The 13,236-nt window shown below is 46.0% G+C and overlaps 1 protein-coding gene across 1 annotated transcript; it reads left to right on the top strand.

Moving 5' to 3' along the window:
• Nucleotides 1-1,283: 1,283 nt before the first annotated feature.
• Nucleotides 1,284-3,760, top strand: LOC141107888 (heat shock 70 kDa protein-like). Its single transcript, XM_073598930.1, has one exon. It carries the CDS (start codon nucleotides 1,604-1,606, stop codon nucleotides 3,521-3,523), a length of 1,920 nt encoding a protein of 639 aa, XP_073455031.1. The 5' UTR covers nucleotides 1,284-1,603; the 3' UTR covers nucleotides 3,524-3,760.
• The last annotated feature ends 9,476 nt before the right edge of the window (nucleotides 3,761-13,236 follow it).

Here is a 13,236-nt window from a genome sequence, read left to right as displayed (position 1 = left end):
GGCCCAGGCCTAAAGCTGTGTAAGGGCCCCAAGATTTCTGATGGCTGTCCTGGTTACAAAGAACATATTCATAACAGGCTGATGAGGTCCTTCAGTACACTGCTTATACCTTCAGTGTCCTGACACAGGGTGGGGGTTGGGAGCAGGCCAGTAAATGTTAACATAATATTAAAAGCATACTTGCCTGCTCTGTGCAGTTGTTTTGCACAGAGAAGCCCCGATCCTCCTCTTCTCTGCTCCTGGTTTATCCCTCCTGCCTCCAGAACAAGTAGCTTGCAATGGGGGCACCCAAAGTAGGCTCGCTCCTGAACTGCTACTCTGCGTGTCTTATTCACACACAGAGCAGAGGCTCGGCCCCGCCCCTCTCTCTTCTTACTGGCTCACTGGCTGTGATTGACTCAGGTAAGTATTGGGGGGGGGTTGCTGCACAGAGAAGATATTTTATCTCCATACATAGAATGTTTGCAGGTAAAAAAAAAACCTGCTGTCCTTCTATGAGGTGTGAGGATCGGAAGGATCCTTTATCAGATAAAACAACCACCATACATGTAATATATTTGGGTATTTACCTGGAGTGCAGCTTTACCAATCTCATCCCAATATGAAGATATAACTGGCTTTAGATATACTGTACAGTATTTCTTACCATTGTGCACCTACTGACACCTAGTGGTCGGATTGAAGTACTGCCTCTGCTGAGGACAAACTGATATTTCTCTACAATGATAAGACATAAGGATGAGGCGGCGTCACTGTATCCCGAGAACTAATAACACACATAGATCAGGAGACCCGGATATAGGAGACAGGCCTGTCATTCGCGTCATAAAAATTACACAATAAGCCTGAACTAAACTCAATGAACCCTGACCCTATAGGATTATTCATCATAGTACGTATAGCCAGCACCTCGTTCTGCTCAGGTCAATGACGGCTTAGTGAACGGCAGACAGACTAGCCTGGTGAATATCTACCACATAGAGGGAGTTCTCTATACTGCCTCTCTACACTCCTCCAGCACCGAACTTCAACCCCGCCCCCTCACAGCACTGATTGGCTGAGTTGTTGCCTAACTGACATCTCCATCTGGAACAGTCGCGAAGCTTCTCCTTAGCCCGCCCCCTCACAGCACTGATTGGCCGAGCCGTTATCTGATTAACAGCCCCGTCTGGAACGCTCGCGAAGCTTCTCCTTTCCTATTGACGTAATTCACCAACCCGCCGCCTCTGATTGGACAGAGCTTTCTGGGATGGAAGCCTCGGGAAAGTTCTGCGGCTCGGGTGCCTCACGATTGGCTGGTTGTGCGGGGAACGCTCGGGAATTTTCGGGAAAGTTGCTAAGCGACGTAAGAAGCGTAGCCAGGACCGCTCTGCGATTGGCTGGAAGCGGCGTGACGTCCCCGCACAGGAGATGAATATATAGAAGTTTCGTAGAGCGGTGTGACAGTCTCTACAGAGTGTAATATCATCCATAGACTGGAGAGAAGAGAGCGGATACACAGCGTTCATATCACAGCCTGTGATCACTGAGAAGAATCCAGCAGAGAGAGGCCAGCAGCAGTCCAGCTCCTTCACTGCAAGACTTCATTATTACTTCCAGAGACATGGCACCTAAAGGAGTGGCGATTGGCATTGACCTGGGCACCACCTACTCCTGTGTGGGGGTTTTCCAGCATGGCAAGGTGGAGATCATCGCCAACGACCAGGGGAACCGCACCACCCCCAGCTACGTGGCCTTCACTGACACCGAGAGACTGATCGGAGATGCCGCCAAGAACCAGGTGGCTCTGAACCCCCAGAACACCATCTTTGATGCCAAGAGGCTGATTGGCCGGAAGTTTGATGATCTCATAGTGCAGTCTGACATGAAGCACTGGCCCTTCCAGGTGGTGAGCGAAGGAGGAAAGCCCAAGGTCAAAGTGGACTATAAGGGAGAGATGAAGACCTTCTACCCTGAGGAGGTCTCCTCTATGGTGCTGCTGAAGATGAAAGAGACAGCAGAGGCGTACCTGGGCCACCCGGTCACCAACGCCGTCATCACCGTTCCAGCCTACTTCAATGACTCTCAGCGCCAGGCCACCAAGGATGCCGGGGTAATCGCTGGACTCAATGTGCTGAGAATCATCAATGAGCCAACAGCAGCAGCCATCGCCTATGGCCTGGACAAAGGGGGCTGTGGAGAGCGCAACATCCTCATCTTCGACCTGGGAGGTGGCACCTTCGATGTCTCCATCCTCACCATCGATGACGGCATCTTTGAGGTAAAAGCCACAGCGGGTGACACCCATCTGGGTGGGGAGGACTTTGATAATCGCATGGTTAACCATTTTGTTGAGGAATTCAAGCGCAAGCACAAAAAGGACATTAGTCAAAACAAGAGGGCCTTGAGGAGGCTGAGAACAGCCTGTGAGAGAGCCAAGCGCACCCTGTCCTCCAGCACCCAGGCAAGCATTGAAATTGATTCTCTTTATGAGGGCATTGACTTCTACACCTCCATCACCAGAGCCCGCTTTGAGGAACTGTGCGCTGATCTCTTCCGTGGTACCCTGGAGCCTGTTGAGAAGGCCTTGAGAGATTCCAAGCTGGACAAATCACAGATTCATGAAATTGTCCTGGTGGGGGGCTCCACACGTATTCCCAAAGTACAAAAACTGTTGCAGGACTTCTTCAATGGACGGGAACTCAACAAGAGCATCAACCCAGATGAAGCTGTGGCCTATGGGGCTGCTGTTCAAGGTGCTATCCTGATGGGAGATAAGTCAGAGAATGTGCAGGACCTGCTCTTACTAGATGTGGCTCCTCTTTCCTTGGGCCTGGAGACAGCCGGTGGTGTCATGACTGTCCTCATCAAACGTAATACAACCATTCCTACCAAGCAGACTCAGGTCTTCACCACCTATTCAGACAACCAGCCCGGCGTCCTCATTCAAGTGTATGAAGGAGAGCGAGCCATGACCAAAGACAACAACCTCCTAGGTAAATTTGAACTGAGTGGCATCCCCCCCGCTCCCCGAGGAGTGCCACAGATTGAAGTCACCTTCGATATTGATGCCAATGGCATCCTCAATGTATCAGCTGTGGACAAGAGTACTGGCAAACAAAACAAGATAACAATTACAAATGACAAAGGTCGTCTGAGCAAAGAGGAAATTGAGAATATGGTGCAAGATGCAGAGAAATACAAAGCTGATGATGAGGCACAACGAGAGAAAATTGCTGCCAAGAACTCTCTAGAATCTTATGCCTTCAACATTAAGAGCATGGTGGAAGATGAGAACATGAAAGGCAAGATAAGCGAGGAGGAGAAAAAGATCATCTCTGAGAAGTGCAAAGAGACCATTGCCTGGCTGGAGAACAACCAACTGGCAGAGAAAGATGAGTACACCCATAAGCAGAAGGATCTGGAAAAGGTGTGCCAATCCATCATCACCAAGTTGTACCAGGGAGGAATGCCAGGCTCCAGCTGTGGTGCTCAAGCCAGGCAAGGCACCAGCTCAGGACCTACAATTGAAGAAGTAGATTAAAAAGGACACTGTATTAAAAAGACTGGACTTTTACTGCACTGTTCTGTGTGCCAGGAATATAAGCTAAGGACTTTTGACACAACTTTTTAAAGACTTTTCCCACGGGGTAGATATTCCTTATTTATGTTTACTGTTTTTTTTTTCTATTTGTTAGTTTTTTCACCTTTTTGTAATACTTACATGTGTTCATGAATGTGAACATGGCACACAATTCACATGCAAGTGTTTATGGAAAGACGTTTTTTGTAAGCTTTGTTATTTAATAAAATGATTTTTATATATATATAACCTTTGATGTGTCATTTGTACAAATTGTTTCTAGTGTTCGATTAAATACAAAACCCTTTTAGTTTGCACGGATGAGGGGCAAGTATCCTGTCATCAAGAAAAAATATATATATATTGGGAAAGGGGTTGAAAAAGCTTTTTTGGGGGGTTTCGCTGCTGTCTGTACCAGTGTCTTTTTTACTTTAATTTATAATCTTGGTGTCACTGGGATAAAAGGGGAAAGAAAATCACCACAGAGGGGCCCCCAGACAGCAGTAAAATCCTTTAAAATTAGGAAAAAATGTATTGGCAGAGGGTAAGTTGTGTATGCACACCTTAACAATTAATTTGTTTTGTGCATTTTTGTCTGTTTAAGGCCTCATGCACACTGGATGTTGTTAATGTGGCTGTTAGGGGTGTCTCTTTTTTTTTTCTGTCTCCAAATGCCCCTGCATGTTAGATTATGTGTCTTTGCACACATTATTCTGGCAAATGAAATTAATTAACACCCATGTGATTGACACGCCTAAGCGCATTTACAAGCATCAAGAAGTTTTTTTCTGCCAAAACACTGCTGCCAGGAGGGAAGGTGTCTAAGAGATATAGCAAAATATCTAGTGTGCCTGAGGCCTAAAAGAGAAGTATGGGATTTCAAAATAACAAACATACATACTTGCCTAAGTGGATGCAGCATCGGTCCCATGCAGCATCTGTCCCCCTCCGCCTCTAAGGCTGGACACACATTACACAATTTTCTTGTACAAGTTTCCTTTAGATTTACCAAAACCATATAATATGAGGTCTAACCTAAACACTTTCAATTTGTATGCAATCAGGCAGGCCCTTGCACTACATAGTTGAAGGTAACTCTAAAGGAAATTGAACAAGAAAGTTGTATAATGTATGGCCGAGAACTGAGCAATCAAAGACCGCTGATCGATCGGTTCTCGGTCTTCAGCAAGTAGAAAGCCTTTAAATGTCAGTCACCGCTCTGTGCTCTGCCATCCAGCACTCACTGGAGAGCTGGGCTGTGGAGGGGCTGGCTTAGTCTGCCAGCAGGTCACTGAGAGGCTGAGCCAGCTGCCTGTCAGGCATCTGGGTGTCGGGACCCCTCCACAGCCTAGACCAGCTGAGTAACATCAAGCGCTAGCAGATTGTAGATCACTGTTGGCTGAATCTGGGTCATGGGAGTACAGAACTAAGTGCAGTCCTGTGACCCACAGGAGAAGTAGAGCAAAAAGAACTTTGGCCCTACTTATTTAATAAAATATCAAAAGCACTTTCAATATGTGCTAAATAGAGGGAAAAAAAAGTTGATCCTTCCAAAATTCCGGTGCTGTTCTGTGCATTCTGTGGTGTTATCAGCCCTTTCCGGGTTACCTCTATGAACAGCAGAAATCCTCCCCCTTATACTATGAAAAGGGGGAGGTGTCCTGTAGTTATGACACACTTCACGTCCTGTTCTAGGGTGACAACACTACTCCAAAGTACAGTAAAGTGGGTGTTGCCACTCTATGAGGGGAACTGTGTTACTGCCAAGCTGATCAGGCGAAAAACAAAGGACAAAAGAAAACAAATGCAGCCACCACATTTAAGGACTGGTAAGTTGAAATATATTACATTTGTGTTATTTGGTTTACAGTTATAATGTGTGGTACTTCCCCCCAAGGGGGAAGTTTTGCTTGTTTTTCCCCACCTCTTTAACATTTGTCACTTATTTTTTTTTGGGGGGGGGGATTGGTTTTGACAAGTACCTGCTTTCACCTGGATTCTCCTAGGTGATCCATGCCGATTCTCACCCAACCTCTTCACCTGCAACCTTCTGCGACACACCACAGGTCAATGGGAAGCCAGCTGTGAAGCCTTGCAGCTTCCCTCATTTAGGATGCCAGCAATAGGGCCCTGAAGCCCAGTGAAGAACTGGCTTGGGTGAGGACAGAGCTGGACCCCAGGACAGGTAAGTGTTCTTATAGTAAAAGTAAGCAGCTACAGTATTTGTAGCTGCTGACTATTATTTTTTGGGGGAAAGACTGAAGCTCCTCTTTAATGCCCACCTCCCCAGCAGCATATATTTACCTTTACTTCAAACACCCACATGTGGGCAGGGGCAGGCTGACAAAGTGGTCCTCATGTCCTCCATGCTTTCCCATTAACTCATTGGGCGCCAAGTCTGGTTCACATGAGGGGACTACTCCTGGGGTGGGTTCTTCTGGGCTACACTAGGCACCTGTAACAGGATCACTTTGCTTTACACATGGGGTACATTTACTTTTGTACCATTTTCATCAATGCCCTGGAAAAAGGCTGAGGCTGCCATGGGGGAATACTGGACCTCAAGATGGGACTCCGCTGTTAGAGATAACCATACACTGTGTACACTTGCACCGTAACTGTTCAGTTAACTCTCGGATCCCGTGACAACGTACACCTTCTTCGTAACTTGCTTTTAGGAGGGACATGCTGAGCCTTGTCCACAACAACCTGTCCAGCGCTTTCCACTACTACTTCCCAGAAGCGGAGTGGGCCCCACCGTGCACCTTGTGCGGGCTTCACACGTGCACTCGACTTAACTTTTGAACTTCTGCACCTCTGTGCAGAATGAACCTCTGCGGTGCAAATCCGCTCCCATTGCTCTGGAAGAAGTGCTGACAACATTTCCCTTGCTGCTAGAGGCCATTCCACCTGTAGCAGGTACACGCTACCGACAGGCTGGTTATTAGACCTCCATTACCCTAGATAACCACTGGTGTGTTCACACTGCATTATTTCCTTACTTATGTCTTCATACCAAGTACCTTAGTGACCTGCATACTTGCAAACTGTTCAGATTTTCCCAGGACAATCCCAATATTTTGACCCTCGTCCCGATCTAAGTCCGTCCTGATGAAAATCCCGGGATTTAGCTTTTGTCTCGGGATTCAGGACTGTTTTTGGCAAAGAACGCAGCTTTGGCTCCGAAAATATGGCCGCCGCGAGTTTTCTTTGTGGCTAGCAGGACTCTTTCCCCTTGTGTTTCAATGGAGAGGGGAGGGACCTCCAATCTCTGCAGCCAATCGGCTTCTCTCTTCAGTGTACAAGTAGACAATTCTTTTGTACACTGAAGCCAGTTAGCTGCACAGATCGGAGGCCCCTCTCCAATGAACACACGGGAAAGAGACCTAAATGGAGCTGCCGCCAACCCTCCACCCTGTGGCCTGCTGCCAACGAGAGGCAGAGCCAAGGGGCTCCACCGGGGACACTGATGTAAGGAGGGACGCCACTGCCTGGGGACACCTGATATAAGAGGGACTCCACTGGGGACACTGATGTAAGGAGGGACTCCACTGCCTGGGGACACCTGATGTAGGGGGGACTCCACTGGGGACATCTGATGTAAGGAGGGACTCCACTGGGGACACCTGAGGTAAGGAGGGTCTCCACTGCCTGGGGACACCTGATGTAGGAGGGACTCCACTGCCTGGGGACACCTGATGTAAGAGGGACTCCACTGCCTGGGGACACCTGATGTATAGAGGGACTCCACTTGGGACACCTGATATAAGGAGGAACTCCAATGCCTGGGGACACCTGATGCAAGGAGGGACTCCGCTGGGGGCACCTGATGCAAGGAGGGACTCTGCTGGGAACACCTGATGGCACCTGGTGGCAGGTGACGGTGACAAGTGACACGCTCAGGGCTCCCACTGATTCTGCATTATGGTGAGTTGAACTATTTAATTTTATATTACAATGTAATAATAGAAATAATGCGCTTCAATAATCCTGACACCATACCAACCATGGTGCCAGGATGATTGAAGCAATAACACCAGTTGTTTGGAGTATCTTTATCCGCTGATTGTAAATTTTTCTGGAATACATATATTGCTATTGTGGTGCAGGATCTATGCCTGCTGTCCCTCCATCCCTCTTTCTTTCCGTCTCTACTTATTTCTTTCTTTCTCCCGCCATCCCTCGTTCATCTCAGACTCGAACCACACCCCTTTAAACCACGCCCCATATTAAGTTTAACCCACACCCATTTTTGGTGGACCACATTTTCCTTTCCCTGTTACACCACGTCTAAAAACAAATGCCACACCCCCTAATTATAAGACTCGCCTATAGGCAAAAAGTGTCCCTATACATTTTTTTTATAATGTTGGCAACTATGGACCTGAATCATGGGATGGTGGCAGTTACTTGCATTACACCCCTTTAGTAACTTCAGACCAGGCGGGAACAAAGTTTAAAAAAACATGCAAAAGACTTTACAAAGTTCAGCATTCTAAAATATACAGTAGTTCTTCCCTAACCCTAACTCTGACTATATGCTGACCCGGCCTACCTGCAAAGATCATTTTCATGTAAATTTAGAGTCCATCAGAGGCATTCTCCAGCAACTGGTGTCTTCGGGGCGAACCCCAAGTTCTGATGACTTTACATCCAGGTAGTAGTGAGCGACATTCTTCTGCTCCTCTAACTAAACCCCTGTTTTTAATGCAGACTGTTGGACAGGTTAATTTGGTCAGTTGGCAGACTGGTTGGTGAGTTGAGCTATGGAATGTTCTGTTTTTGTCTTTCATGTGATGTAAGAGAGACTCCACTGCCTGGGGACACCTGATGTAAGGAGGTACTCTGCTGGGGGCACCTGATGTAAGGAGGGACTCTGCTGGGAATGCCTGGTTTAAGGAGGGACTCTGCTGGGGACACCTGATGGCATCTGGTGGCAGGTGACAATCACAAGCCCCCTTTAAGCCACGCCCCATATTAAGTGTACGCCATGTTTATTTTTCGTGCACCACATTTTCCACTCCACCGTTACACCATGCCTAAAAACAAAAGCCCCACCCCCTAATTATAAGACTCCTCCTACAGACAAAAAATGTCCCTATAAATTTTTTTACAATATTGGCAACTATGGACCTGAATCATGGGATGGTGGCAGTTACTTCCATTACACCCTTTTATTAACTTCAGACCAGGCGGGAACAAAGTTTCAAAACACATGCAAAAGACAAAAATGCAGAATTCAGCATTCTAAGACATACAGTCGTTCTTCCCTAACCCTAACTCAGGCTCTGTTCTGACCCGGCATACCTGCAAAGATAATGTTCATGTAAATATAGAGTCCATCAGGGGCATTCTCCAGCAACTGGTGTCTTTGGGGCAAACCCCAAGTTCTGATGACTTTACATCCAGGTAGTAGTGAGCGACATTCTTCTGCTCCTCATGGGGGTTGTTCTCTGTCTCTCTCCCTTACAGGCACATTCTCAGCTCTCTCTCTGGCCTATCACAGGCCCTGGACCCACCTTTGGGTTTCTCAGTTCTCTCCTCCCTTCCCTTCTCTTTTTTCTCCTTTGTAGCTCTGGACCACTGTACCTCTTATATCACACAGGCTCAGAGGGTCAGACCCAGAGAAAAACCCGCCAAAAAGACCAAATGACCGGAAAAGAATTAATTCCTACCATCCTTCCCCGACAGCACCTAACTAGCTAATCTTAACCCTCCTACATTTAGCTCTAATTAGTCTATTGGAGTGTAGGAAGACAGCCCTGTTTAATCCCTTTTCTACCAGGCTACGGCAGATCGGCGGCCCATTGTTTACCCAGTGCTGTTTTTGAATGGTCATCACAGTAATCACATGTACCGTTTACAGTACTGATCCCTCCACTCCCCTTCCAACAGGGGAAGAAGAGAGACAGAGTACATATCAATGGGGACAGAATGAATGGATCAGCAGCTGCAGATTGATTCATTTTGTTGCAGTGACAGAGGGATCTTTTTTAACCCTTTCATTTCCCCTCCTCTCCTACCCATGCTATCCCCAATGCTGGATCTAGTGACCTGTAAATAAACCCTTCGACTTTGGAGGGTTTTTAAGCCCTTTGGTGTAAATTTTATTTTTTATACTTTTTTTCACTAAACTTTATTGTCACCAAGGGGACCAAAAGTCTCCTATGTCATTTGGTTGTGACAGGTTTACTCTAATAAAATTCCAGATGTCTCTTTGGCCCTCCAATACAGCTGCCCAATCCCCTCTACCTGACAACCGATAGTTACTGTAGCTTATCAGATTTATGCTTATTAGCTTAGAATGTTTGTAAATGCCTCCCTCTGCTGTCGATGTAAGGCATACATCGGTGGCAGTGAAAGAGAAAGGAAAGCTACTAATGTTAATATTCTCACTGGAAGTCAGTTTTGGAGGCCTCCACTATTATGGCATGGCAGGTTCCCTTTAGAGTGATGTAGCGTAAAACCAGGACTTGTCTGGCTGTTTGTTTCCAGGTTCCATTCCACTCCAGACAATGACCACTCCGTGAATGTCTTTTTTTGTGGTTTTTATTTTTGGGTATGAACTGGGATAGGGCAGCGTGACCCTAGGGATACTCCAATGAACTTTAACCTGGTAGCAGAAGACACTAATGCTGAACTATTATTTCAAGGTGAAGACACCCCCTGTGAAGTGAAGACAAATTGGTATTAAACAGGGACTCCTCAACAGGAATATAGTCCTGAGTGTACTGTAAGAAGAGTAACTCTCCCAAATAAGTCCAAAGAAGGACTCTAAGTCCAGAAGGCTGATACGCACTGTGTCCTGAATACTGTGTAGCCACCTGCAGTAGCAGTACGGTTATGTACTCCATCTGTCTGTGTCCTGGATCCTTAGGAAACGTTCGGCAAATGCTTCAGGAGGAAAGACCAGAGGTCCCCCAGCCAAACAGTAGCAAGGACCCCATAAATATTCTTGCAGTTGCAGATGGATTTCCCAGGATGCCACAGCCCTCAGTCTGGGTCTCACTGCCCCAGGAACAAGAGAGCCATGCTCCGGGTTTCAGCCCTCTGCTGGTCACTCACAACCCTGACCAGGGATTGGCTGGAGAGGCATTAATGTGCAGGCTGGGATCTGTGCTCCTCCACCTACTACACCCCAGCTCCCTGGGACACAGGGGGAAGTAACAGAGCACACACAGGCAGAGCCCAGAGCAGACCTAACCAAACAAATGTTGCTCTGTGACTACAGGGAGGCCAAAAACGAAGTTTAACTACTAGTAGTCTAATAGGGCGCTACAGTGATACAGTGTGAAATGTAGCAATCACGTGGGCACACATCCACCTGTAATAAGCCATCTGTATAAAATAATTAAGTTGTCATTGCTGACCTTCTCCTAAAATTGTTACCACTGTAGAGCATTTTATGCTAGCAGACCAAAGGTTTATGTGGCAGACCTGGATGGTAACAGGCAGGGATTAATCCAAATGAAGACATACCATTACATGGGACTGTCATTTTTCTTATATCTTATGATATCCTAATCTGCTTAATGTACAGAATATAACACAGTATTGTATTAATCAGGCATTTATGTATTCTTTTAAAACACATAATTTTCCTTCAGTCACATTGATATCAGGACCCTCGTTAATGGCCAGCCATGTAGATGCCAGATTGTGCCATCACCACTATGTGTCTAGCTCTAGGCCAGCAACCATAATCAATATATTTTATTACCTTGTGGTGACTTCCAACAGTTGATATTCAAAGCAGGGTGTTTAATGACAGGTACAATTGTGACCCATAATATCGTATTCCTTTTATGTAGTTTAAACCACAATTATTACATAAAAGTACAAATCCAAAATGCTATGATTGAAAATAAAGATTTTTTCTCATATGATACTGTTTGTAGGATTATATGATACTGTTTGTAGGATGATACCTTACATTTTTCATCTTTCCAAAATGCCAGTATGTGGTGGAGGTATTGTTCTTTGCTAATTGTATCAAAAATGTATTAGATGTGCTATATGGTCCTAACCATGATGAGGACTTTATTCCTCTAAGGGTGTACTCATACTAGGTATGTTGTCTGAGGCCCGGTTGACACTGCCGCGACTTGTCATGCAACTTGAGAGTGCAAAGTCGCATGACAAGTCGCGCCCCATTAACTGCAAGTTGCTCCGACTTAGAAAAAGGTTCCTGCACTACTTTTGGTGCGACTTCAATACGACTTGCATTGAGTTCTGTTAGAGAAGTTGTATGCAAGCCGGGATGAAGTCATGCAGGGATGTCGGCTTTGAAGTCGCGGCAGTGTGAACCCAGGCTTAGTAAGATTAACCCCCCCCCAAACACACACACACACACCTCCTCACTCCCCCACTGGTCTGCACTCAAGCGTGCTCACATAGCACACACCACAATGGAGTTAAGTTGCATAATGTGAATTTGGGGTTTTGGGAGTGGTGACACATGAACCTCTCACCTGTTTTATCAATTTATAAAATATGCAACACAGGATTACAGTAAATCATGCTGCATACATAAGAAGACTTTTACATAGGCAGGGAACGTTAAGGGAAGAGTTTGCAGTTTTCCTTGCCAACTACAATGCACCTTTTCCCAGTACTCAGGGGAAGGCCACATTCTTGCTTTGGCCACATTCTTGGAAGAGAGGCAACCAGATTCAGGAAATCAGTGCCTCTGGAGCAACGTATGGCAGTATGCATCTGGGGACCGGCCACAAATGTGGCGATCAGAATCATCTCACATTTATTTGTAGTTGGTCAGTCTACTGCATTCATAATATTCAATCACGTTACCTCTGTAATTGTGAAAAAATAGCTTTCCCTCTTAATCAGAACACCCTCTGAAAAAGAAATCAAGGTTATTATTCAAGGCTTCTGAGACAGTCGGGTTTCCCTCTATCTTGAGATGCTATAGATAGGACTCATATTGCAATTTCAGTGCCACTACTCAGTCTTGTAGATAACTACAGCCATAAAGGTTTCAACTCTGTCATCCTGCAAGTAAGTTATGGTAGACCATCAGCTTTGGAGGAGTCAAAGTGGTACACTCTTTCCTAATACCCTCTAGCAGTGACAATGGATGCTCTGGTGGCTCAATGGGGTCAGTGCAACCTGATCTACACTTTTTCACTTCAGAAACTCCTTTCTTGTCTACTTGAGATTGAGGGCACTCCAGTGATTGTCATTGCAATGGACTGGCCCAAGTGAATGTGGTATCCCAACCTCAGACTTCTAGGAGACACCTCAGTAGACTCTTTCAGATCCCTTGGATCTTTTGTCCCAGGGATCTACCATTGCTCATGGAAACTATACTGTGCTTGGTAAGAAACAAGAAAATTGAATTCCAGGAAATACCAGGAATGTGGTTAGAGTTACTTATGCTTATCTTGCAGCTAAAACTTCTTTTAAAAAGACTGATGCTCTTTTCCCCCACAGATACTCATAAAAGGTGAGTATGCCAGACAAGTGGTTCATTAGCGTTAGGGTTTTGTTTAGGGGTTAAGGTCAGGTATTAGTTATAAGTATAATTAGGCCCCTTTCACACTAAGGCGCTTTTAAACTGCCCATAAAACGCTGAGCGCTTTTGCAGAACTTTTGCGGCACCTTTCAGGCATTTGCGGTGCGCAAAGCGCTTTTCAGGCTCTTCCTATTCATTTCAC

The sequence above is a fragment of the Aquarana catesbeiana genome, linkage group LG09 (assembly GCF_042186555.1).
Source record: "Aquarana catesbeiana isolate 2022-GZ linkage group LG09, ASM4218655v1, whole genome shotgun sequence".
Taxonomy (NCBI): domain Eukaryota; kingdom Metazoa; phylum Chordata; class Amphibia; order Anura; family Ranidae; genus Aquarana; species Aquarana catesbeiana.
The sequence above is the reverse complement of the archived record's forward strand: the minus strand, read 5'-3'. Positions and strand labels throughout refer to the sequence as shown.